We start from the raw sequence: 22,641 nt of genomic DNA on the forward strand, positions 1-22,641 counted from the left end.
GCATGGGCGGGGGCTGGCTGGTTTGCCCTGAAGGGTGTCCTGCATCAGGGTAGGGGTCCCGCTTGGGTGCCTGGCCAGCCTGGATGAGGGGATGATGGCTGTCTGCAGCTGGTCACACTCCCTTCAGGGTGGGGGTCCCCACTGGGTGCCTGGCCAGTCTGGGTGAGGGGCTGAGGGCCGTTTTCAGGCTGGCTGGTGACTGAAGCTCCCAACCTCTCCTTTATTTCTTTTTTCTTTTTATTCTGGGATTTATTTACCTTCTATGGCTGTCACTGGAACTGAGAGCTGGCTTTAGCTCTGAGGCTTGGCTCCAGCCCAGATCTCAGCTGCTGAAAGCAGGTATCTGGTTTGTTTGGCTTCTCTAATTGAAACACTGTTGCAATTCCAGCTTGGCTGGCTGGCTGAAAGCATGGGGTTTGTTTAGCTTCTATAATTGCAACATTGTTTCTTAGAGTGCAAGCTCAGAGCCCAGCAGCGGCAGGTGGGGAACCTTGGCTTCCTACGTCACTGGAGCAAGCAATCCTCCTGTTCGCTTCAGCTGCCTGGCTGCTGGCCGCCATCTTGGTTAGCAGCTAATTTGCATATCGCCCTGATTAGCCAATGGGAAGCATGTCAGAGGTACGGTTAATTACCATGTCTATTATTAGATAGGATATGCCAACACCATAGAAAAAATTCAGAAGTATTAGAACATTAAAACCAGTATACACAAAATGAACACACTGTTTTACTGAGAATAGGAGAGATCTTCTTGTTAAAAATGAGACATTTGCCGAAACCGGTTTGGCTCAGTGGATAGAGCGTCGGCCTGCGGACTGAAAAGCCCCAGGTTCGATTCCGGTCAAGGGCATGTACCTGGGTTGCGGGCATATCCCCAGTAAGAGATGTGCAGGAGGCAGCTGATTGATGTTTCTCTCTCATCGATGTTTCTGACTCTCTATCTCTCTCCCTTCCTCTCTGTAAAAAATCAATAAAATATATTTTTAAAAAAATGAGACATTTATGTAAAATAGTTCATTGTAATTGTGGTTCAGTGAACCATGGGGCCATAACATGGGATCTCAAAGAAATAAATATTTTCGAAAGTGGTGGAGCCATGGATTATTTGGCCTGCTCCTTCGCTATTTTAGTTAAAAGGTATTATTGATCATATCTTGAGTGAAAAGTCCTGTGTAGGGTGCTATAGGAAAGGTAGAAAGGAAATAAAGACCAGCTTTCTGCCTTTGATGTGTGGGGTAGAAATAGTATAAAATTTTAGATTTATAAGAACCACATTCTCCCCCTTTTTCATCCATGAAACCAGAGTGCTCCAATTTAACTTCTTATTCTGTAGTGCTTGATGCTCTGACTTCTCATTGGAAAGGCAGGCTTGAGCTGCTATAACAAAATACCATAGACTGGGTAGCTTATACACAGAAATATATTTCTCACAGTTCTGCAGGCTGGGAATCTAGGTCATGGTGCCAGCATGGTCACCTTCCTGAGTCATAGCTGGTGATTTCCCACTGTGTTCTCATGTGATGGAAGGGGTGGGGCAAGGGAGCTCCGTAGGATAGCCTAATCTCATCTGCCCTCATGACCTAAGCACCTTCCAAAGGCCCCACCTATTAACACCATCACCTTTAGGGAAAGCCATCTAAAGGGAAGTGGCAGCCCCTGATCCTTTGCTACGAAACCACCTGTTTGAGGTAATGCTGGGGGAAGCTGATCACAGTGAAGTGCCCCATGGAGGTCACTCATCTTTGAAGGAACCCAGAGGACTATGCCAAGGGCAGCTGTCCTTGGGCAGGTGATGCTGGCCTTTCAGAGGACTGAAAAGAACCACATACTACCCTGGAGTCCAATGAGAAGAGTACATCAGAAAGAAACCCCTTCTTCAGTGTCCTACTTACCAAACATAGCATTGGGCCCTCTGGCAAGGGAGAAGTAAAGAGCACATTCAGCTCCATCATCATCAGAGCAGGCGAGGAAGGGTAGAGCTGGGAGGCAAAAAATGGGTAACAGTCTGAAACTGTCAACTTACAAGAAATTTAGGAATATACCAACTGATACCATTAGATACAATCAGCAAAATTCACAGTGTGGATAAACTAATTTCTTCAAAAATTAAATTGCAAGGAAAGCAATAAAAAGAATTGGAAAGGAAACCTGGATTATAAGAGATATAACAGCTATATATGTGGACCTTGTTTGAATTCTCATTTCAATGAAACATATAAAAAGATTTTGAACAAGAGAATATTTGAACACATTAAATAATTGCTTTAAGCAGTTGTTCATTTCTTGGGGATGTGATAATGATATTGTAGTTATGTCTTTATATAAAAGAACTCTTGTCTTTTAGAGATGCATGCTGAACTATTTACAAATGAAATGATAAGACATCTAGGATTTACTTTAATAGTGTTTTTGCTGCCTTTTACTGAAAAAACAACAACAACAAAGAATGTGAACATTTTTCTTAGAGTACAAAAGTTATTACTGTAAAGTAGCCCCTTACCTCAGCAGTATATGGAGTTATCAATCATGAATGATAACTTGTCTTTAAAATAATGTAATTTTGAGTCTTGTTCCTGAGTTTGGTTTATAATGAGCTGTTAGAAATTTATGGCGATGATAACTGGCATTTACAGAGACATTCCATGGCTATTCTTATGTGCATGTACTTTGACTTGGTAGTTTATGATGTGAACAAAAGTGTCTTGTGCTTTATGGGATAGTTAATATTGTCTTATGGAAGGAAAGGAAATAGCTATCACTTTCATCAGTCTTACTGACATAGACATATGTTTGCTATCCATAAGCCTGAATATGCATTCTTCTGACATATTTACTGTTTCTATAAACCGTGTATTCTTACATGTTTCAGAAATGTGACTTCTATAGTATTTATCCTCTGCTGATATATTATTTATAGCATAGAGTTGTAAATTCTGAGAAAAATGCATATGAAAACAACTACAATTTCCCAAGAGATAATTTTAGATACCAAGCAGTACTTTTATTCATTCCTAAAAATTTTTGAAGTAAGTCTTTTATAGTCAATTCTCTAGTGTGCTTCAGCCCTGTGACTTTAACTCTTGTTAATTTTACAGCTAAAAGTAAAATACTGAGAATTTATAAAGTTCAAAGCACATGATATAGTTAATCAAATTGAGTGCTTATAAACTTGATTCTTGTGGGTGGGGGAAAGGCTGAGCGGAGGGGGATTTTTTTGCATTCATTGTTAATTAACATTTTAAAAACATTTTTAAACATTTTTAAGCGCTTCAAAAATGGTGGTAGGCAGTTCATTCTTGTACCTAAAATTATGATAATTTGTTTTTGATGCTATGAAAGGCAAGACCTGTGAACTACCTCAGATTTCACTCCACTGCGAGCTAATGAGTCAGCTGTTCAGTTTCATGGATAGTGGTAAGAGACAGGAGACTCCTAGGTCAGAGATGAAGGATACTTTGTTATAGCAGTAGAGGTTAGCACTTTTGTGCTAGTTTCCTGGATCTCATTTCCCAAAGGACAATGTGAAGAGGGGGGTCAGATGGCACCTGTTGGTGCCATGGGGTGCATTACAGAGAGAAACCCACAGCTATCAACCTCAAGATTTTATAATGGGAGGTGAGTGCCCTGGAAGGAGCTACGACCTTTACTACACTGTAAAACAAGCATGCCAGCACTGCTCCAGAGGCCACACTGCCTGTCTTCCAAACCATTCCAGTCTGGAAGGCCAGACTGGAAAAACCAGTTCGTACCTCACTTGCAGAAACATAGACGTGTGGGGAATTGTCTCCCAACAATTAAATCTTGTTTCTATACCGTCTTGGCTTGTCATGAATGTTCATATGTATACCCCCCTCTACCCAGCCACTCTGGTTAATCATATCAGCCGACACTCAGAGCAAATCTGTTCGATTTGTCTCATACAAAATTTAACCAAGGTCACTATCCGTAATACTCCAAGCAGCAGGGTGAGGCCAACCTAAGCCAGGCCAGTGGCATTGCCCCAAGGGTCAGTAAAAACACAAGGTTCATCAGGGCCATACTGGACAGAATTATGGGAGTGCCTTGAATTTTCCGGTTCATGAAGGACATATTGGACAGGGCTATGGGATTGGATTCTTAGACACATTTTTCTGTCACATTTTAACCTTCCTAAAATTGAGATGGCACATTGCAATCACTGTCAACTACGTGGCAGTTGTGACCCAGTTGTATGAAAAACCACAGTAATTACATTTGCCTTCAGTGAGTGTGTGATTTTGTAGTCTATACAAAGTAAAATTATTTTTTGTTTTCTTGGAAAACTTTCATCATTTGTAGATGCCCCTTGTATCTGTGTGTGAAGTAATCTTTATCTCCCATGCATTCTTTCAATTTTGTTTAAATTTATATATACAGTCTTTTTTGAAATGTTAACACACCAGGGGTTTAGAAATGACCCTTTTTTCCAGTTTATCTGACCCTTTATCTAAAAGAAAAATTAATATACCTTCCAATTGAAAATAATTCCTTAATTTCTTAATTATTTTAGGTTAGTTTTTTTTTAAGGGATTAATCAACATACACAATTTCACAGCAAATCAGTAATGCTCTATGTATTTTCAGTTCATATTTATTGATATTTATTGAGCTGCTACTTTGTGCTCCATTTTGTGTGAACCTCTTTGAAAAGAGCATAAGATACGTCCATTCATGAGGTTTTACTTTCATATGCGTTCTCACTTTCTTTTCCATGGATTCTTAGACACATTTTTCTGTCACATTTTAACCTTCCTAAAATTGAGATGGCACCTTGCAGTCACTGTCAGTTAGGTGGCAGTCCTGACCCAATTGTGTGAAAAACCATTCTTTGACCCTTTCTGGTAAGGCTCTAGCTTACATGTTATGAAATAAATTTTTACGTTAAAAATTATTACATTAAAAAATAAAAATAATATATTCATTATATATAACGGGAAATATTTTAAAGGTTGATAAAAGAAAAAATAATAGTATGGAAGGGAAATTTTACTTATATTAGTAATTAGGAAAATTGAAGATAAACAATGGACTTTTAAATGCTGAAATCTGCACCAAAATTGCCTTTAATCCTGAGGTTTCTAGAATGTTTCTATCTATTCTCTGTTGTTGTTTTTTAATCCTTATTATTGAAAGTATCACATATGTCCCTTACCCCCCCTCTCCCCCCATTGATCCCCTTTAGCTGGCCCCAGCTCCCCTTCCTGCCCAGGCCTGCACCACTCTATTGTCTGTATCCATGGGTTATGCATATATGTATACAAGGTCTTTGGTTGATTACCTCCCACCCACCCACCCTCCCCGCCTTCCCTCAGAGATTCCCCACTCTGTTCCATGCTTCCATGTCTTTTGATTCACTCCATTCATCGGTTTATTTTGTTAACTAAATTCCACATATGAATGAGACATGTGATACTTGACTTTCTGTGACTGGCATTTCACTTAGCCTGATATTCTCCAGGTCCCTCAATGCTGTCTCAATGGGTAAGAGATTCTTGTTTTTTACTGCTGCATAATTGTTTCCTCCAAGGCACATGGGCAGCCTGTTACTCTGCTGGAAACACAGTAGTTTTTTATGGATTAATGAGAATTGTCCATTTTGCTGAGTTTTTTTCTAAATCAAACTCCAGGCCTCAGGCTCTGGATTTGTATGAAGTGTAATAATAAGTAGGAATCAACTTTAGGTGTGGAGGGGGCTGCCTAGAGGGGCTTTGATGTGAAAGTCTGGCTTTGTTCTGCCATTTGATAAGTTACTTTGCTTCTCAAGCTTTAATGTTTTCTTTGGCAAAAAGGAAAAAAGTAATAGGCTTTCCCCCATTATTTATAGGGATTAAGTGAAATAGTGCCTATATAATACTTCAGTTTCTAACTGTGCTTTATTTTGTATTCTTGTATTCAATGTATACGTACTGAGCATCTAGATAAAAATGCCTGTCCTCTCCAAGCTTCTTCCCTAAAGGGGGAAAATGTCAGTACTTGATATGTAGTGAGCATTCAGTAAATGTGACCTTACTGTATAAGAAGTTATTGTATAACAGTTTATGTAATGGTGTAACTTGCAGTATAATAAAAGAATAGCACCTTCTTATTCTTTTGGGGCTGACAATACCTGGGGAAATGAGAGTTCTAACGATCTCACTCATCCCTACCTTATTGGCTTTGGCTTCATCAGTGCTCAAAGGAAGGGACTGCCAAGAGTTTCAGAGGACAGCTTGCTGTGTTGGCACTTATTATTCAGATGATAATTACATGAATTCTTTGGCCTTTACATTCAGGGGCAGAGTTAACCTGTCTTCTTTAGATTTCATTTACAATCCTATTCACAAATTCTTTTTACCTTTTTTGAGAAATCTGTAATTTTAGAAGTCCTACCTGCTGAAGTCATAATGCTGAAGAACATGAGTTAATTAAAAAAAAATAATGTTAAGCACGATTTCATTTTAATTTTTGTGTGTCAAGTTTAAAGAAGACATTCACAACCTTACAGCCATCTGAAGCACCTTGACATTGCTCTAAAGCTAATAGCCATATCAGAATAAAGATTAAAAAGTAAAATCAGTTATTTAATTCTTTAGAATCTCCGGCTGAAATTAATAAGCGCGGGTGAGGCTAAGCTAGTGATCATTGCTCAAAATGGTCTAAAATAGCCCTAGCTGGTTTTGCTCAGTGAATAGAGCTTCGGGACTGAAGGGTCACGGGCTTGATTCCTGTCAAGGGCACGTTCATACCTTGGTTGCAGGGGGTGCATGCGGAAGGCAACAAATGTTGTTTCTCTCACATCGATGTTTATTTTCCTTTGTCTCTCCCCTTCCCTTTTACTTTCTCTAAAAACCAATGGAAATATATCCTTGGGTGAGATTTAACAAACAAACAAAAAGCATAAAACAGTCTAAAATATATTTTACTCTGTGCCAACTCGCTAACTTTTTCTAATTTTTTATTTGTTAAAAAAATAAACAGGCACATTAAAAATTTCAAGAGTTGATTTGAAGAAACATCTACTTGAATCAGGCAGTGCCAAACCAACACTAGTTAGGGGTGTTCCTGGGAGAAGAGTGGGAAAGAGGCTTTTTTAGGGCAGACTCTGAAGCCATTCAAGAAAATTATTTGATTGGTTATAGCTTAGGCAGCTACTCTATTTGGCAGTTTGTGATTGGTTGTTAAGTTTCTCTCCTTAGAGGTAAGCCGTACCCTCAATTGACAATGGCTTAGGAATGGTTTGCTTACCTGAGCTACCAAGACATTACAGCTACCTGGAATCTAATGGTCTCCTTGTTTAAATAGTTTAATAACACCCCTTTTCCTTCATTCACAATATTGGACACTTTTTTTTAGCATGTCTGACCCTTTTTGTATGTGGTGTTTTCTCGGTTTGGAGTGCTTTACCTTTTCTACCTGGGGCATTTGTACCATTCACAACTGCTAGAATGAATCTTGTGTGATACTCACCATTGTTCCTTGGATAATAACTTCTTTATTATACTAGAATTTTAGGATAAACATGATTATTAAAATTTTACTTATATTCAGTCCAGAACTAAAGAAGTATATTTTCTCTATTAAAGTTATCAGAAATATAGGAATCCAAAGCTTTATTCTTTTTCAAAAGCAGTGTTTGCTAAAGAAATTCTCCAGTGAATGCTAAGTAATCAGGAAATTTGAGAGCCATTTATTAGCTTGAAATTGGCCTTGGTGACCTAGCCAGTGTGGCTCATTTGGTTGGAGCATGTCCTGTGCACAGAAAGGTTGATAGTTTGATTCCTGGTCAAGGCAAATGTCTGGGTTTTGGGCACAATCCCCAAGAAGGAACCTGCAGGAGGCAGCTGATAGAAGCTTTGCTCTCACATCGATGTTTATCTCTCTTGCTAGCTTTCCCTCTCCTTTTCTCTCTCTCTAAAATATCAGTAAAAATATTTTTTAAGGTGGGGATCTGGGGTTGGGGAGTTGAGATTAACCGGGGAAACTTATATTCATATATGCATAGCTCATGGACACAGACAATAGTGTGATGAAGGCTTGGGAAGGGCAAGTGCAGGATAGGGGAGTTAATGGGAGAAAAAGAACCAACACAAATAAAGCGGACATCTGTAATACTGAAACGGGATTTTTGGACTGGAACACATGGTGTTCCCCTGGGCAGGATGGTTCCTGGGCTCTTTGTCCCACGGAGTCAAAAGATGAATCCATGGACAGAAGGTGGTATAGGAAAGATGGAAATTTTATTGAAGAACAAGTACAGACTCCCACGTGGGGAAGGAGAAAGAGTCTCACAGCACAGACTCCCACTAGGGAGGGGGAAAGAGTCCTGCTGACTTCCTGTTTCCACAGTTTATAAAGGCTGCAGTTCCTGTGTCCTGATACCCCTTCTGATTGGTCAGTATTCCCTTTTGAATTGGTTACTATAGTAACTCCTGAGTTCAAAGGTCAAACATCACATGGGACAGGTGATGCCCTCTTCCCTCATTGTTCTCCTGTTCCTTCTGGGCTTTCTTCCTCTTCCTTTATTTTGTAAATATAGACCTTTTGACTACTCCCAGTTTACTTGTCATATGTAAATGTAACTGCTGCCTCTCCCTTGTTTTATGGAAATGTAACTGTTGCTGCTTCCTTGTCTTATAGAAATGTAACTTCTTCCAGTGTCCCTTGTCTTATGGAAATGTAACTGCCCCTGGCTCCCTTGTGTTACAGAAATGTGCCCTTTTGCAACTCTGTAGTCCTGTGTATTTTTCCATGGACCCCCCAATTCTAAAAATTTCCTAAACCTGCTTATATCCTCCTAAAATTCCTATTTCAATTCTTTCAACAATAAAAATTTAAACATTTTTTTAAAAACAGAGGGAAAGGAAATTGTCCATGGTGGGGTAGTGGCAGCATGGAAATTGGCAAAGGCTAGAAATCAGGGCTTCCCCCCACCACCCTTAGCCCCTTGGGCCAGTGGTTCACAGTGTAAATTTGCTAATGTTTATCACCCTATAATGCTATTGGTACTCTTACATTCTGATATGCTTCCTTTAAAGGTATAGATGGAGGTGAAGTTTTAATCAGATTTGTGGACATGTGCCCAGGAGATTAAAACCATTTCATATGGGTTCTGATAGGGAAAGGGAGGGAAAGAGTCACTGTGTTTTCTCCTGTGCTCCCTCCATCCCCATATCATCTCCAGGAATGTGTTTGGGTGGTGGGGCATAGTTCAGATGAAAACCTTCCAGGCATTTTCAACTCAATTATAAGCTTTATTGATTATTAACTGGCCAGTAAGTCTTTGGAGTGTTTCTTGCCACTCTTGAGAATAAACGTCTGACTTTATAATGAATGCTATAGAAATAAAATTCAATTTGTAGCTGATTAAGAAATGGACTGTATGCATTAAGTTAGTGACAGTACATTGAGCTTGTTGTGATGCAGGTGTTCCAGGGGTCTGGGGACTCAGAGGTCAGAGACACACAGTGGGTTCTTGGCTTTGCTCAGGAAAGAAATTGAAATGAGTCAGCATAGAGTTTAACGTGAAAGAGAATTTATTAGTGAAGCAGTGAGACAAAGGGGGGGCTGTTCCACAGACAGAACTGACCCTCCTTAGTGGGATTTACTTATTTTATTGAGGCTCATTCAGTGGAGGAATAGGGCATTCAATAAGGAGGAGGAATAGTGAGGACTTTTCTGGGAAATGGGTGGTGACTAGAAAGGGGTGGAGACTTCTTAGAAGAGTCCCCTTGACCATGTTGTATTATTTATCCTCACCGGAGGATATTTTTCCATTGATATTTAGAGACAGTGGAAGGGTGGGGGAGAGATAGAGAAACATCAATGTGAGAGCGACGCATCCATTGATTGCCTCCCAAGCGCACCCCGACCAGGGCTGGGCATCTAGCCTGCACCGAGGTCCGTGCTTGACCCAAATCGAACCAGGGATTCTATCCACTGAGACAAACTGGCTAGGCCTTGTTGTGCTCATACATGGGGCCATGGGATGTGTTGCTTAGTATGCTAATATATTACAGTCCTATCTAATAAAAGAGTAATGTGCAAATTGACCATCACTCCAACATAAAGATGGCCGCCCCATGTGACACAAGATGGCCTGCAGGAGAGGGCAGTTGGGGGGGGACCAGGACTGCAGGGGAGGGCAGTTGGGGGGACCAGGGCTGCAGGAAAGGGCAGTTGGGGGGGACCAGGCCTGCAGGGGAGAGCAGTTAGGGGCGACCAGACTAGCAGGGGAGGGCAGTTAGGGGCAATCAGGCTGGCAGGGGAGGGCATTTGGGGGTGATGGGGCCAGTAGGGGAGGGCAGTTGGGGCAGGAGAGGGCAGTTAGGGGCAATCTGGCTGGCAGGGGAGCAGTTAGGCATCAATCAGGCTGGCAGGGGAGTGGTTAGGGCAGTGGTTCTCAACCTTGGCTGCACATTAGAATCACCTGGGAATCTTTTTAAAATCCTGATTATGGACCTCGTCCTCCAGAAATTCTGTTTCTTTGTTACTAATGTTGTGGCCCCACCCCATAACAAAGAAACAGAATTTCCGGAGGATGAGGCCTAGAAATCAGGATTTTAAAAAGATTCCCAGGTGATTCTAATGTGCAGCCAGGGTTGAGAACCACTGGATTAGGGGGTGATCAGGCCTGAAGGCAGAAGCAAATGGGGGCAATCAGGCAGGCAAGCAGTTGGGAGCCAGCAGTCCTGGATTGTGAGAGGGATGCTAGATTGGAGAGGGTGCAGGCTGGGCTGAGGGACACCATCCCCCCTCCCCCGTGCATGAATTTTGTGCACCGGGCCTCTAGTGAGTGTGTAATGAAGCTGGGGTTACCACAAGGTCAAATGAATCACCATGTTGGATTGAATTGGTCTTCAGCTGGTTCTAAGACATAAATTCATTGAGAGTTGCTCTTACTATCTCCTTGACAGTCCCTGTAGGCCTTGTGCTGGGATCCAACCCCAGCAGGTCCAGGGGTCCCCAAAGGTGTAGACGGAGTTGGCGAAGAAGGAATGACACGGAGACAGCGTTCAGTTGATCAGCAGCCTAGCCAGGATCTCCAGCCAGGATCTCCAGCCAAGTTCTGGTCTGGATCTCCAGAGAGGTTCTGCTCTGGATCTCCAGCGAAGTTCTGGTTAGGATCTCCAGCCAGGTTCTGTGTCCATGTTCTCTTGCTAGGTTCTCCAGGTTCTCCAGCCAGGTTCTGTAGCCATGTTCCCTCGCTAGGTTCTCCAGCCAGGTTCTGTCCAGGTTCTCCAGCCAGGTTCAGTCACCAGGTTCTAGTCAGGTTCTCTTGCCAATTTCTGTAGTCAGGTTCAGTCCAGGATCTTTTGCCATGTTCTCTCGCTAAGTTCTGTCTCTAGGTTCTGAAGCCAGTTTCTGTTCAGGATCTTTTGCCATGTTCTCTCCAGCGAAGTTCTTCTGTCTCTAGAGAACGTTCTGTGTAGGTTCTGTGCCTAGGTTCTGTCTCTCTTGGTTCTGTCTTCTAAGTTCTGTGTTGTTACATCTGTATTTATACCAGTTGATTCCAATCCTATCAATCTCTATTCCAAAGGTTAGGGCGTTTCTTATCTCCATTCCAGGGAGTAAAGATTATGTAGCTTAAGCATGATTGTTCGTAGTTAAAGTGATTAATTACCCACCTGGCACTTAGTTAAGAGGTTTTATTCCCTCCCTAACTTCAGGGGAAAATCCCTACCTGGGGAAACAACCTTTCTCAGAGACCTTGGTTAAAACACATAGTGCCAAGAAGGTGAGCAAACATATTAAGAACAGTATGCCATATATGCCAGGTCCCTTGAAACAGCAAGGATGGACCGGCTCCTGGCAGCCTTGTTTGGTTATAGTCCTTTCACCACATACCCTCAGTTATGGTTTGTTTCTTACATAAAAAATGTTCTAAAGTTGTGTTTCTGTTCATACAAGGTATGGTGACATTGGAAGCAACTTTGTAAGACATTGAAAGTCTTGAAAATTATTTTGGAAGAAACTTAACCATAATTTAGAGGGTTCTGAGCTTCTGTGCATGTGTGTATGTTTAGTTTTAGGGGTAACTGTTTTAGTGATGCAGGAAAAAGCACAATGAATGTTTTTAAAGTTCAGGTTAGAAACAGTTATTTCATAAATCACTTGTGCCAGGTCCTGGGCTAAATATTGGAGCTAAAAAGGGATGAGTAACTTATTTTTTTTCCTACATGGCTAAAGTGTATAAACTTTTAAAATGAGCTTATAACTATTATTAGCAAAAAGAGTTAAATACTCTGGTTTATAGGTGAGAATGACTAATGAATTTGCTCACAAATTCCTTTCTAGCCTCCTTTTAAAAACACTTTCAAATGTAGTACAGACTTGATTTAACCATTTAAATTGAATTGCAAAGGCAAATACAGAAAAAGTTATTGATTTCCCCTCTCCCTTTCCCCTCTTCCTTCTCATTCTCTAAGGTAAAATTGGCTTTATCATGTTTCAGCATTCTCTGTGTTCATGTCTGGTGGCTATCTTATATAATAAAAGAGAAACATGCAAATTAATTGTCCCTCTGCTATGCTCAAGCCACACCCATCAGCCAATCAGGAGTGAGTATGCAAATTAACCCAACTAAGATGGTGGCAGCCACGGAGCTGGAGCAAGCAGGAGGCTTGGGTTGCCCCTGGCGATGGAGGAAGCCAAGCTTCCTGCCTGCCCTGGCTAGCCCTGGGCTCTGCTCAAGGCTACAAAGTTTCAATTATAGAAGGTAAATAAATCCCAGGAAAAAAAAGAAAAAAAGGAGAGGCCTTTGCAGGCTTGGGTCGCCGGGGGGCGTGATCAGCCTGTAAACGACCCTCAGCCCCTCACCCAGGCTAGCCAGGCACCCCAGTGGGGATCCCCACCCTAAAGGGGGTGTGGCCAGCCTGAAAACAGCCACCAGCCCCTCACCCAGGCTGGCCAGGCACCCCAGCAGGACCCCCACCCTGATCCGGGACACCCTTCAGGGCCAACCAGCTGGCCCCCACCCATGCACCAGGCCTCTATCCTATCCTATATAATAAAAGGGTAATATGCAAATTGACCCTAACAGCAGAAAGACTGGGAATGACTGGTCACTATGACACACACTGACCACCAGGGGGCAGACACTCAATGCAGGAGCTGCCCCCTGGTGGTCAGTGTGCTCACATAGAGGGAGTTCTGCCCAGCCATAAGCCAGGCTGACGGATGCCAGCACAGCGGTGGTGGCAGGAGCCTCTCCTGCCTCCTCAGCAGCGCTAAGGATGTCTGACGCAACTTAGGCCTGCTTCCTGCTGGCAAGTGGACATCCCTCAAGGGCTCCTGGGCTACTAGAGGGATGTCTGACTGCCAGCTTAGGCCCTATCCCCCGGGGAGCAGGCCTAAGCCAGCAGGAGGACATCTCCCGAGGAGTCCCAGACTGCAAGAGGTCACAGGCCGGGCTGAGGGACCCCCCAGAGTGCACAAATTTTTGTGCACTTGGCCTCTACTTGATGAAGATAATGTTGTATGTGAGGAAAGTGTGAAAATACTAATGGAATTAGGAATTAGGACATGAATGCTTAAGTGTAACACTGATTTATAAAATATTACCCTAAGTCAGGGGTCCTCAAACTTTTTAAACAGGGGGCCAGGTCACTGTCCCTCAGACCATTGGAGGGCCAGACTATAGTTTTTAAAAAAACTATGAACAAATTCCTATGCACACTGCACACATCTTATTTTGAAGTAAAAAAAACAAAACGGGAACAAATACAATATTTGTATTTGCATGTGGCCCGCGGGCCATAGTTTGAGGACCCCTGCCCTAAGCTATGGTGTTCTTTCCAACATATTTCAGTAGAGGAAAACCCCACATTTTGTTCTTTAGAGAGAGTTGCATCTCCTTGGCTGTCCTGAGAATCCTGTTGTTGTCAGTCCCTTTCCCTGGTCTTAAAAATCACTTTCCACTCATTTAATTACCCTAAGTTACTTGATGACTTTGATAGGAAAGAATGCTACATAGTGTTTCAAAAATTATCTGATTTTAATTTTTACTCAGAAACCCAAATAACCTATTATTTTACTAAATCTTTGTTGTATTCTAATGTGGCATTTAAAGATTAATGGCCATCATCTTTTTGTTTGGGACACATTACTAGAGAACGGTTATTTTCTTTTCATTAGTTAAACTTTTATTTTACTTTTTTAAAGTAATATAAGCACAGGCTAACACATTTATAATATACTAGAGGCCCGGTGCATGAAAATTCATGCACTGGAGGAGGGGTCCCTCAGCCAGGCTTGTCCCCTATCACAGTCCAGGAACCCTCATGGGTGGTAGGCAACCTGGCAATCAGGGGAAGGCGACGCCTTAGTGTTCCAGCTAAAATTTTTCCTTTTTGATAGATATTCTTGATATTTGTAAAAATATATGCATATATTTTTTTAAATTAGTTTGCACCTTGCTTTTTTCCACTTATTTTTATATTGAAGATGTTTCCATATTAGGTCATATAGAACTGTTCTACTGTGTGGGTCATAGTATAACCCTATGCTAATGTGTTATTTCCATTATTTTTCTATTAAAAACAAAACCTTTGGATATCTTTGCTTACAGACTATTTTGTGTTTATATTATTTTATGAAAAAGGAAAAAGAAAAGCAATAGTAGAGAGACCTGTTCTGTTAATTCACCTGGATCTGGACCACAGAGGGCCAGTATGGTGCTGTGTGTCAGGTGCTTCCTCGTGGCCTGGTTGCCAAAGCTCTGCCTACTGGTGGCACGAGTTACTCTTGAATTCTCTAAAAGCCCACAGTGCCCAAGATAAAAGTGTTCACCTACCCTGAGCTTAGTAAGATTTCCTCCAGTGTGGGTTTGATTTTTGACATGATAGATTCGTGTGTGTGTGTGTGTGTGTGTTTGTGTGTGAACAAAATTCATAGTCCACAGTTATTTTAAATTTAAATCTATGTATTTTCTGTTTTGCTCAGAAGTCCTTTGATCCAATGGGAGCTTGCTGTCTAATCAGTGTCAGTTGAAGAAGGCAGTGGTAATTAAGTAAACTGTAATTCCAAATAAATGGCAGTTGTTTTCTCCATACAAACTGTAGGTCTCAGAGAACATCAGTCTGTGCTTTGAATATGTCTCAGTTTAGCTTAATTTGGGCTTATTTTGATTACAAATATTGGTATGACTCTTGAATCAAAATCCTGCTTAAGGAATTTTTAAAAAGAAAAAATAGGGTATCTGTATTGTTATTATTCATTCATAGAGTTGTTAAGTGTGAAGCCCTAAACCAGCCGTGGGCAAACTACGGCCCGCGGGCTGGATCCGGCCCCTTTGAAATGAATAAAACTAAAAAAAAAAAAAAGACCGTACCCTTTTATGTAATGATGTTTACTTTGAATTTATATTAGTTCACACAAACACTCCATCCATGCTTTTGTTCCGGCCCTCTGGTCCAGTTTAAGAACCCATTGTGGCCCTCGAGTCAAAAAGTTTGCCCACCCCTGCCCTAAACCTTCAAAACCAACCCATCCCCAAATTAACTTCTCACCATACTCACCCAAAGCCCAGTAGGAAGTCTAGAGAAGGTATTATTAGAAGGGGAGTGTGTGCTGGCATGCTGAACCTTTGGCCCTCTTGTTGCTGGGCAGTGAAAGGGATTCTGCACTTTTCTGGGTAGTCAGAAGTGGGTTGAGGTTGCAGGAGTAGCTTAAGGATGAAAGGGAGGGCTTCTGTTCATTTCAGTAGCACTTGCCAAACCTTGATGTATTCTGCCTTCAGAAAACATTTTAAACCAGCTTTTCAAGTGTGAGTATTATTGTGGGCCCAGCTGTCAACATGTCAAAACCGATGTGATGGCCTATAATTCTTTAGTCCTTTATGATGAACCCTTAGGGTTATGACATTACATCTACCGTTTGCTAGGCAGGGATTGATTTTTCTGACTGACAGGAAACAGTTTATTGTGGCCCAGGTCACCTGAACCCAGACAGCTGACAGAGCAGCTTTGAGGTGTCAGTGTGCTGAGATGAAGAACTTAATTCCTTCATTTGGGTTTTAGTGAGAATGTGTTTATTGGGAGCAAAAATATGGCTAACCTTTGCAAGGGTAAAGAAAATAGATCTTGGTACAGTCTTCTCCTTTTATGTCAAGAAAGACTCAAAACTTTGTTAGATTTAACCTCCCCCTATAACATTGTAAAATATAAAATGCTCTTTTTTTCTGAACTAGCATTTATTTCTAGCATGTGTGGATGCCTGTGAGAATTTATTGGGGAAATTTGTTTTCAGTGGCATAGTTTATATAACGTTAGGATTACCAAACTTGGACAGACTCATTTCCATTGCATCATCAGAAGTAATGCTTTTAGGTGGAAATTGACGTAACCTTTCAAAATCTATTTACACTTCAACCGCAATGGTTGAATTTCAATAACTAAATATGTGCCCAGGTTTCGAGGCTCAATGTTATATTAACATGGATTTTGTTTCTTTTTAAATAGGTAGACATCCATGTAGCTTGAAAAGGTCTAATCTATTCTCAAAGAAAAATTTTCCACACTAGTTATATAGTTGGACTTCTGTGGGCCATCGCCATTTTTTTTTAGATTTTTCTTGAATTATAATGATCAAAATAGCATTTAATTGTTTTAAGGCAAGATTATTGTTTTTGCTGTTGTCTTTCTAGTAGCCTTGCTGGAACATTGTGTATAATATTCATTTAAGAGATCCTGAGGGCTCCGGGATCTAGAAAGGGCCATTGTGTTTTCATTCTGTGAGGAATTGTGTTGAGTATGGAACTGTTTGTCCCTAGAAAATTTGGAAGGAGTCACTTGATTATTGAAGTGAGGAGCTGGAGTTAATTTATTATAAATAGACATAAAGTCAGAATTAGAAGAACTTCTCAACAAATACTTATTGATTGCTTACTAGTATGTGGCATTGCTATAGGCACTTGACCCAGGAGCTTATGTTTTCCTGTAGGGAGTCGGGCATTAGAAAAAAGGATAAATGAATAAATTGATGATAGGTCACTAGAAAAAACAAATTGGGTCAAGAGTAAGTACTGTCATGGGGTGGAGGCATTACTATTAAAGATAGGTTGGTCAAGGAAGCTGTATGACAATCAACTTTGAGCAGATACCTGAGGGTTTAGGTTGAGAGAGAAAGTAATGTGCTCACTGATTACGTGGCTATCTATAGTAGAAATGTTAAAGGTGGAATTGTTCTTGCTATATTTGAGGAGCCCAGCAAGGAAGCCAGTGTGTCAGGGTGTGTGTGTGTGTGTGTGTGTGTGTGTGTGTGTGTGTGAGAGAGAGAGAGAGAGAGAGAGAGAGAGAGAGAGAGAGAGAGAGAGAGAGAGAGAGAGAGAAATGTGATTCTGTAGGGCCTTGTGATTTGTTAGAAATTTTTGGCTTTTACTGATAAGGAAAAACTGTGGAGGGCTTTGAACAGAGAAATGCCATGGTCTATATTTTAACAAGATCCATTTGACTACTGAGTGGAGAACAGAGTTTAGGGAAGGTGAGTGTGGAAGTGAGGCGATTAGAGGGCTTCATGGTAAAATCTAGAGATGGAAAATGTTCAGGTGAATAGGTTATTAGTGGTGAAGTTGGTACCAGATTGCCAAAACTGGAAGGAGAAGGTTTAATTAGAGGAAGGATACCCAGGAGTTTCATTTTGGGCATGCTAAATTTGAGATGTCTGTTACATATCCACGTGGAATTGTTGAATAAACAACTAAACATACAGTTCTGGAGTTTAGGAAAAAAGCCCCAGATTGGAGACATGAATATGGAAGCCATTATTATAGATGGTATTTAAAGCCATGAGTCTAGAGGGCATTATTTGGGAGTCAGTATAGATTGATATAGAAAAGGCCGAAGAATAGATCCTAGAGCACTCCTGCTATAGAAGTTGGTGATACTCTGCATTTATTCAACAAATATTTATTGAGGGTTTTCTGCTCAGATGAGAAGTGAGTAGAAAAGACTGAGAAGGAGCAGGCAGTCATATGAAGAAGTCAAGGGAAGAACATGATTCAAGAAGGAAGGGTGCAAAAGTGATCTGCTCTGTTATGGTACTGAGAAGTGTGAGCCAAGATGAGAATTGAGGTATAGCCATTGAATTGTACAATAGGAGGTCTTTGATGACCCTGACAGTAGTTATTTCCTGGAAGTGGTGGGATCAAAACCTTATTGAAGTGAATTTTGCTGAAGATTGAAACAGAGAGATGGGATCTGAATATGGTGAGGAATAAAGTGAGCATCTAATTTCTCATCTAAACTGGGACACTGCCAATGGAAGGGGGAGCCATGGGGATAATAGAAAATAGTTACTCTAGGTCAGCAGTTCTCAACCTGTGGGTAGCGAGCCCTTTGGGGGTCGAATGACCCTTTCACAGGGGTCACCTAAGACCATCGGAAAACATATATATAATTACAGTGTTTCTCAACCTTCCTAATGCCGCGACCCTTTAATACAGTTCCTCATGTTGTGGTGACCCCCAACCATAAAATTATTTTCATTGCTACTTCATAACTGTAATTTTGCTACTGTTATGAATCGTAATGTAAATATCTGATATGCAGGATGTATTTTCATTGTTACAAACTGAACATAATTAAAGCATAGTGATTAATCACAAAAACAATATGTAATTATATATGTGTTTTCCGATGGTCTTAGGCGACCCCTGTGAAAGGGTCGTTTGACCCCAAAAGGGGTCGCGACCCATGGTTGAGAACCGCTGCTCTAGGTGGTGGGGATGGGGGTGGGAAGAGAGATTTTTGCAGAGAAATACTTGTTTATGTTATGTTTACTTTCTCAGAAGCAATTTCTTATATGACTTACCAATTCTTAGTCTATTGGTAATTCAATTATTTAATAGACTTTGGTATGAAATATGTTCAGAGCTTTTTCATAGTTTTGCTTTGTCCACATGCAGTTTATTTCCTCAAAGAATGAATTGACTTGATAGTTTTGATTTCCTAGTGCACACTTAGAAATATCCTCATAAGCATAGAAGTTGTGCAATATGAAAATGAAATCCATGCCGTAGAGTTTTCATTACTTAATTGAAGTACTTTCAGGGATGAGAGATTCTTCATAATGGTTTTTGGTCCTCTAACAAAATAGGTATTTTATATATAATGACTGGCATGGTTTTGGCTAATATTGATTTTATTTGAGTTCCCATATTTTTTTAAACAGAGATCATAAACCCTTGATAAATTGCTAATGGATTTCAGTCTAACTTTTTATATTGTAAATTGTGCTTCATTTCAGTGTATTTTCACATAGAGTACTGATCTTTAATCTTTTTTTTAAGTCTCTATCAGTAAAAAGTAAAAAGCAAATCATTTGTTTATTTATAAAAAAGTTACAAATAATTTTGGCTATACATATTTTTCACAAAATAGCAATTTAAAAGGTCAAGATAAGGTTGAACAGTATTTTTAAAATAATGTTGCTATTTCCACAATCATAAGTAAATAGTTTGAGATGTCATGTCAGGTTCTCAACTTGGTTACCCATTAGATTCTCTTAATGATGCTTTTACTTAAAAACTTATGATGGACAGGCTTAATTTAGGAACATTGATCAGAATTTCTAGGGAAGCAGATTGGCTTTTTTTTAAAAAAAAAAATCAATGACTGATACGCAGTGAGGTTGAGATCCACTGCTATATATACTTAAGGGTATATTTATCATTTGTGATAATTGATATAATCTCAAGTTCATCCTTCCTTTCCTCTCTCCCTTCTCCCTCCCTCCTTCCACTAAGTTCTTGTCAGTGCTGGCTAGATTGTGTTTGGAGCTTGTTAAGGAAGTACAAGTGATCATTGCTGCCATTTTCCTGTATGATTATGCTTTGACAGAATTTGTACTATCTTTAATATGTGTAGAAAATATTTTCCAATTAGCCATTTTGTGAAGATTTGTTTATTAAAAATCTACAAGTTTACTGGGCACTGGTAAACTGCCAGAGAAGACGCTTACCCAGTTGTTTTTATAATAAATTGTTTTTGTAATTCCTTTTTTACAATAAACTTTTTATGATAAATATAGTAATGTGATGGACATATTGAATATGCTAGATACAATTAATGGTGTCTTTTAAAATTAAGATATGAGAAAAAATAAGAGTATCAGAAATTAGCTGTGGCTGAAATTTAGCTCTATGCAGATAGAAAATCTGGACTAGTAGAGTATGACTCCAGATGCAAATGAAGGCAAAAGAGACTCAGTTTATTTATTTATTTTACTTCTCTTTTTTTTTCCATAGGAAATTTGAAATACTGCCTTGTGATATTGAATCAGCCTTTGGACAAAAGTTTTCGTCATCTTTGGAGCAAAGGTAATCTTAATTAGTGTGTATATTTCTTTGTTTTCTTACTGTATTTGGGATTGATTAACATTGACTGTCAAATATTCTGGAACCTAAATACTGTTTAATAACAAAAAGTGGATTCATAATGTGATTTATCAGAAAGTCCCTTATTGCTTCTCTGTTAACTTATTTATATACTAGTAGCCCTGCACACGAATCCCTGTGCCAGTAGCTCACCAGTAGTTTGCTGCTGCCCTCCAATAGCTCTCCACCCTTCCCACCTCCCATAGCTTGCTGCCCCGCCCTCCTGCTGATCTGTGATCAGGTCGTTACCCTTCATGGTGTAACGACCATTAGCATATTACATCTTTATTAAATAGGATGTGATTTCTTACCATGGGACCCCCAAAAGTAGAATTACAAAGTAGTTTCATTCAATGTATTTCAGCACTACTGTGTGGATGTTAGTCCTGAGTTCTCAACAACTATTTATTCAAGTATAAACAAATATTTTTGGCACAGTGACAGCAAAAAGCATCCACAAATCTCATTCTTCCCAGCTTCCAATAATGTTATCTGCAGTGATCCATTTTGCAAAATAAAAAATGAAGACATGTTACTAGTATATTAGATTTTGTAGGGATGCTGAAAAATATAGTTAAAAATAAAATAGTTTCACATAATTAATACTTCTATGAGGTTTCATGTAAGAAACTGGCTTTATTGACTTTTTTTATTTAACTTTTACAACATTAACTCTCAACTGTTGCCAGTTTTGTACTGTAAACTTTATTTTTTATGTATCTCCATAAAAAAAAATGTCTAGTGGCACTTTAAGATAAATTTTCTTTGTTCAAAGCTTAGTGTGGCTTCACCCATTATTTCAAATCAGTTAAACCTGAAAAGGAGTGAAAATCAAGTGATTTATCAACTGTTAAAATGTGTATACATTTTTTTGGGACACCCTATGTATACATGGAGAGAAGGAAATGTTAAGTGCTTTCATATAGACATCTAGGATAATTCTTGGCTTCATCATTATAAAAAGCAGATCTGTTAATAATTACTAAGGAAAAGTGGAATAGAATTTTTGTTATTCTCATAACAGAAGCTGTGATGTTATGTTTGTGTTGCTCCTCTCCTAAGCAAAGGTATTTCTTTCATTTCTTCCAAGAGAGGCCTAGAAAAAGTATGTGATGGCTTTGTGGTTTGAGATTTCAGCAAGTAAGTGAAGGTTGGAGGCTGCCATGCCGGTCCCTCTAGCTCAGACGTGCAATTTTTTTTTGTACCTTCTGTTTCATGGACGTGAAGACTGAAGAGCAGACAACGGGTAAAAGCTGGGCTGTTAAACCAAAACACAGAAAATTTTGAAGGCTACTGCGCAGTATAAGTCTCTCATATTTACAATCGATGATTTAACTTGAACCTATGCCAACGACACTGTTGAGTAGGTATTTCCTGGGATCTGTTTCAGGAAAAAGACTACTTGAAGGTTTATTTTATTTTAGTTTCTTCCTACAATGCTTAATTGACATGTTTTGAAATTTAGTTTAAATGGGATTCAAGGGAGATTAAAATTATGAAAGTTTTTAAGTGTATTTTCTCTTTAATATTTCATGAAGCCTCAGTGGTTTTCTTGGTATGATCATCGGTATTTGTGAATGGATATTGTCCTTAGATTTCTTACCTATTTTTTTTTTAACAGAAAGCTTTCACTTCCAGTAAATGTCTTTCTCACCCTGAAATATGTGATAAGTGGAAAAAATAGGGATGTTTATGTTTGAATAGCTCTGCTTATTTCTTGTTGTAGGTCAGTTTTTCTCAGCTTGGGGTCACCAGGCTTACCCAGGTCCTCAAAGATAGTGGGAGAGATCACAAAGTTACGTAAAGTTGAAATACAAAAAAAGAAATATGAATCCTTACAGATATTCATTTACCTGGGCTAAGGTTACATGGACTGACCAGGTTTCTAGGAGTTGGGCTTCTCAGTGTATCCTCATTTTTTAACTTTAATTCACAGCCTTTCCCTGTCTCTTCCACAGGACTCGCAGAACAGCGGTGACCATGTTCATTAGGTTATGACTCCATTATCAAATTATGTTAATGTTAATGACAGGTGTTTGTCTTCAGTGTGACCCTTTTTTTCCTCTAATAAGGAATTATTTTCCTTGCTTGATTTCTTCCTTTTTCAGTTCTCTGGTAACCAACCGTAAGATCACACCAGGGTATAGGCAACATACTCTGGTTCCCTTTGGATGAGGCTTAAGTCATAAAATATTGGACCAATCAAGCAGGTTTTACAGTAAAAGGGAGACATCTGTCACAGTTCATGAAATGAAATATAAGCAAGGTCTTTA

At 39.8% G+C, this 22,641-nt stretch overlaps 1 protein-coding gene across 7 annotated transcripts in view; it reads left to right on the forward strand.

The window, feature by feature from the left end:
- Window positions 1-22,641, forward strand: part of TPK1 (thiamin pyrophosphokinase 1) — a 292,735-nt gene that overhangs the window by 42,887 nt on the left and 227,207 nt on the right. For all 7 annotated transcript variants that reach the window (XM_036328434.1, XM_036328436.1, XM_036328440.1 and 4 more), the window contains exon 3: window positions 20,240-20,311. In XM_036328434.1, coding sequence (XP_036184327.1) covers window positions 20,240-20,311 — 72 coding nt within the window. The remainder of the gene's footprint in view (window positions 1-20,239; window positions 20,312-22,641) is intronic.

Source organism: Myotis myotis, unplaced genomic scaffold, assembly GCF_014108235.1.
Source record: "Myotis myotis isolate mMyoMyo1 unplaced genomic scaffold, mMyoMyo1.p scaffold_m19_p_11, whole genome shotgun sequence".
In the NCBI taxonomy this organism is placed as follows: domain Eukaryota; kingdom Metazoa; phylum Chordata; class Mammalia; order Chiroptera; family Vespertilionidae; genus Myotis; species Myotis myotis.